Source organism: Ipomoea nil, unplaced genomic scaffold (assembly GCF_001879475.1).
Source record: "Ipomoea nil cultivar Tokyo-kokei standard unplaced genomic scaffold, Asagao_1.1 scaffold1259, whole genome shotgun sequence".
Classification (NCBI taxonomy): Eukaryota; Viridiplantae; Streptophyta; class Magnoliopsida; order Solanales; family Convolvulaceae; genus Ipomoea; species Ipomoea nil.
Window position 1 is genome coordinate 862,608 of NW_017617687.1, and position 4,752 is coordinate 867,359.

General features: G+C 33.4%; 1 protein-coding gene across 1 annotated transcript; it reads right to left on the reverse strand.

Annotated features, from left to right (window-relative positions):
* Positions 1-1,654: 1,654 nt before the first annotated feature.
* LOC109184317 lies at positions 1,655-3,063 on the reverse strand. The gene is made up of 6 exons (XM_019334314.1): positions 2,988-3,063; positions 2,830-2,914; positions 2,623-2,752; positions 2,252-2,536; positions 1,921-2,145; positions 1,655-1,837 (listed from the first exon to the last, which is right to left on the reverse strand). The coding sequence occupies exons 1-6, from the start codon at positions 3,061-3,063 to the stop codon at positions 1,655-1,657; spliced, it is 984 nt and encodes a 327-aa protein (XP_019189859.1).
* Positions 3,064-4,752: the final 1,689 nt, after the last annotated feature.

Below are 4,752 nucleotides of genomic sequence, written 5' to 3' on the forward strand. Positions count from 1 at the left end.
GCATTAATCCTGCCATATGTTGAAATTAAGTTTTGATTCCAAAAATCACCTAATTAGTATATGTGTATTTTGTTTTACAATTTTAGATCCAATCCTCTATTTGAATCTCAGTTTATTTGATTTATTATTTTTTGTTTTTGAATAGACTTCATTTCTGTTTGAATTAATTTACTCAGATTCTAACATTTGTTTTCAAGGAAATGACACATGATGATATGAATTTCTGATGCCATTAGATTTCAGAGTTTCCATTACCATTAAGTGTTTTTGCTACTGCCAAAGACCACAAATGAAGGCGTTATGGTGTACACACTTACGGGGCTAACCTTGTTGTCCAGATTTCACAATCTTGATGGGAATTTCCATTAGTAGTTTCCAATCTGCTTATCTAACCTTTGTAATTTATAAACTATTTGTCGCTTTGCATCAAATAAATGGTGCAACCTGTGTAATATGAGAACAGATCATTTTTAGTCCCTAAATCATTTGAGGAAAAAAATTACTGTGTATCTCGTAGTTTTCATTCTATTTCTTTAGTGTTATACTTCTGATAACTATAACTTTGAGTTCAATTTTCATTCTATTTCTTTATTGAAGCTGTTATTCGAGTATTTGATTGAGAATTTGGATTTTCATATCTGAGAAGAGTTTACTTCATATTGTTATCTGATTAAACAGAACTACTTAATCGAGCTGACATGTTGTGTATTCTGTCTCAATGGTTTGGTTTGAATATATATACTGTATGTTGGCACAACTGGTATAGACTTTATTTTTTAGTACTTGACTGTTTTGATTGGCTAAAATGTTTTGATAAAGATAACTTGACTTTGAAATTTAGTTGTAGTCCTTATTTGAAGTTTTTGATAAAGATGTTTTGATAAAGATAACTTGACTTTGAGATGTAGGAAAAAGAATTGGGTTTGAATTGGATTTGCCTTTATAGACATTTAAATTTGATATTCTAACTGTTTTGTATGATATTATTGGGTTGGTTAAACTTTAAATGTTGGCTGACTTTGTAACTAATGTTACAAAGATTTTGAAGCTCAACAGATGATATTGAATTGGGTTTGAATTGGATTTGCCTTTATAGGCCTTTGACTATTGTATAATGCCCTGAAAAGATTTTGAAGCTCAACAGGTGATATTGAAGTAAAATATGTGTCTAAGGTACCAAATGGTAATCATAGCTTTATTATTCATTCAATTAAAAGACAATCACAAATGACACAGTACACTTTTGGAACTGATATAAGTACAAATTCCTTTATTTCAGGTGGACTGAAAGTTCAAGGACCACAACATGAGAATTACTATCCCTAACAGATAAGTACATTATTTAAATCCACTGCCATTAGCCTTCTTTATCATTCTGTTTCTTGTGCATGCTACCTGATCTCTGCCTGTTCATACCTGCAATGACTTAGGAAAATAGACAAACCATAGTATAAAGCATACAAAAATCATTTTTAACAGTATCATAAGAAAGCACTGCACCAAAGTGCCTAATGTCTATGGCAAACCATCACCAATCACACATAATATGTACTTAGGAGTACATATTATCAAAATCCTGCTTACAAAAACAATGTCCACCCAAATCACCAATATTCAATCATCTTTGTCCATCATTTAATCACAGAACAGAACATTAACTTTTCTCCTGTTTAACCAAAACAGTCTTTGTTTTCTTTGCATCTCTACTGGATGAAAATTGATCAAGTAAGTTCCTCTTTGATGACACTGGCTCCAGTGGCTCTTCTTGTTCATCCAGCTTTTGCTTCTTAGCCTGAGTAGGATTGGGACTGCTTGCCTCATCACCCGATTCAGATTCCTGTTATAAATAAGAACCAACAATTAGTTAGACCATTAAGTATCTAGTTTATTCAATCAAGTGACCATTACTTAAATACTTACATCAGACTCTGCATCTTGATCATCTTCATTTAGCATCCTTGATAGCTGATTTTGATCATCACTTAAACAGGGGCAGTAATGATCAACTAAGTCTGAATCATGTGCTATTGCAACCACAGGTATAGCTATTGCTTTATTCTTGAAATGATTATTCTTAGCTGAAATCTTGAAGACCATAGCCTTATTACGGACCCCTTCCATACCAGTTGGGAGAGGAGACCCATCCTGGAAAAAAATAAAAGTGTTTAAATACAAACACTTTCATAAAAAAAAAAAATACACTCAACAAAACTGTATAGTCATCTTTTTTTGGTTGTTGTCTAAAAAATACCTTAGAGTATTTGCTCCTTAGATCAAATGCAGTCTTTCCAAAAATTTCGCAGCACTCCTTGTCCCACAACAGAAAAGGAGCATCAGTGGTTTTATCTCCTACCCTCACAATCAGCCTGTACCTTAGGTTTCCCTCCTGCCATGTTGTGCCACATGTTAGGCATTGTAGAGCCCCACTCTTCAAGTGCAATTTTCTAAAGCATCCCTCACTCCTGCATGAATGGTAATACCAATTTGTAGTACTCTCCACAGCAACAATCCTTCCAGGAACCCAGTAGTAGCCTTCCTGTTAGTTCAAATTAAATAAAATTGAAAAATTAGGATTAAAAAGATCAAAATAGAATGTTAAGATTAAACTAAGTTACATTGTACCTCGGCTCTTTCATACAGATCCTCGATAGTAGTTACTATCATAGGAGATTTTGAACTTTCTGCAGCATTTCCATAGGAAATTTGAGACACAGTTTGCACACTTAGAGGTGGCCTGGTATCAACTTTCAAACTGCAGATTAAAGAAAAAAAACAGTGAACATGTTGATCTAGGAAAGTTGCTTCAAAATACAAATTATGTGGAATTACCTGTCTTTAAATTCCTGAAATTCACTGCAAGAGTGATTAAACCATAACTGTGTTGCATTGTAGGTGGATGAAATTCTGAATTCATCTACACATTAGAAACAGAAATTTGTTAAAAAATAATGAATTAGATGTTAATGAATAAGTTATCATGCACTTACTATCCACTTTCTTTGCTCGACAGAGATGGAGTAAAACAATCAAAGGCCCTTCCACGTGGGTCTTGAAATAATGCATGGCTGTATCAACATGTTGATCCCAAACAGTACACTTAAGACGATTGCCCCTAAAAGTGAGATAAACAGATTGTAAGTAGATAAAATATATTGTACTGAATAAATTTATACTGAGTTGATTGCTTAATGCTATTTTGCTTATAGAATATTTAATTTACTGCAGGTGTAACTACCCTACACCTAAAGGTGATATAATTGATGCTTTAAACAGTGGCCTGGTATGTATTTAACATGTTAAAGTCTAGTCTTTTAATAAATTTGAATCTGTCCTACTGGATTTCAGATTGGATTTTCAAATAGCACAAGACTTACAATGTGATTGAAAACAACATTAAGGATTATAGAAAGAAATTGAAAAAGATAAGAATTTTTTGTATAATAGATATTTGAGTCGAATCACTTGATTTCTAGTAGTTGACTTTAGTAAGATTTTCTTATAGGATTTTCTTCTACAATCACAGATTTGAATACATACAATCTTTATGCTATTTTTCTTATAGAATATTTCTTTTAACTGCAGGTGAAACTACAGTACTGATCAAAGTGAAAAATTGAATGCATTAAACAGTGACCTGGTATGTACTTAAAATGTTCAATTTCTTTTTTAAGATTTAGTTAAATCTGCCTTTATCTATAAGCAGTTTATAATTAGGAAAAAAATGAAACTATTACTACAGTTTTATATATGTACATAAATTTAGAAGAGAAAGAATACTTACTGGCCATCTTCTATGAGAAAATCCACCAATTTCGAAGGAAATCCAGCTATAAGAATCTCTTTTGGACTATAGTACTCCACCACTCTACCAATCACATCTAAAAGGGGAATAGAAGAGTTAAAATGGAACAAAGTAGAATGAAAACATAGGATTAAGGATATAGGATATATAATATAGAGAAAAGAAGTAATATATCATACCAATGAGATGCTTTTCAGACACATTGCCACTCATTAAGTCAGTATAAGACTTAAGCCGAAACATTAGTAAGGGAAAACCCTTGCGCCTGTGTCTCTTGTAATTTTGCAATTCCTCATTTTAAGTAAATTGACAGAATTAGATGACTGATGTAGATTACTTATTGATTCAGATAAGAGGCCAATCAGTAATGATAGATCACGAAGAGAGAATAAGAGAAAGATAACCGCACAAAAGCCAAAGACACAGAATGTTTACCCAGTTCGATACGGTGTGTATCTACGTTTGGGGGACGATCACATAGGCGTCCAATCCACTAAATCATAAACCAATGTACAAAGGTAGATATACAATAATCTTACCCAAGTGCCCCACACAAGGTTCAAACCCAGTCTACACAGGTCTAGTGGATTGTTGAAGATGGAGAGCCATGCATACAGAAGTCCAATGAAGTCCCTTCACTTGGAGAGCCCACTCTGATGCAGTCCACTTCAATGACGCTCTATAAAGTTGTTCCCACAACAGTGTGATCACAGTGTCCTTTCGTTTAAGCAGTAGTAACTCTTCTCAAGTTCATCATCTTAATCACCGTGAACATATTGTATTGAGAAGATGCATGACAATCAAAGATCTAATCTCATATAGCAGATATGGAGTGTTTCTTCTTACTTTCGGAGTAACCCTAATTCTCTTCGAATAAGGGTACTTATAGATCCTTCAATAACCACTCTCCATAGATGTCTTTGATCGTAGAAGGTAGGACTATAAAAGAG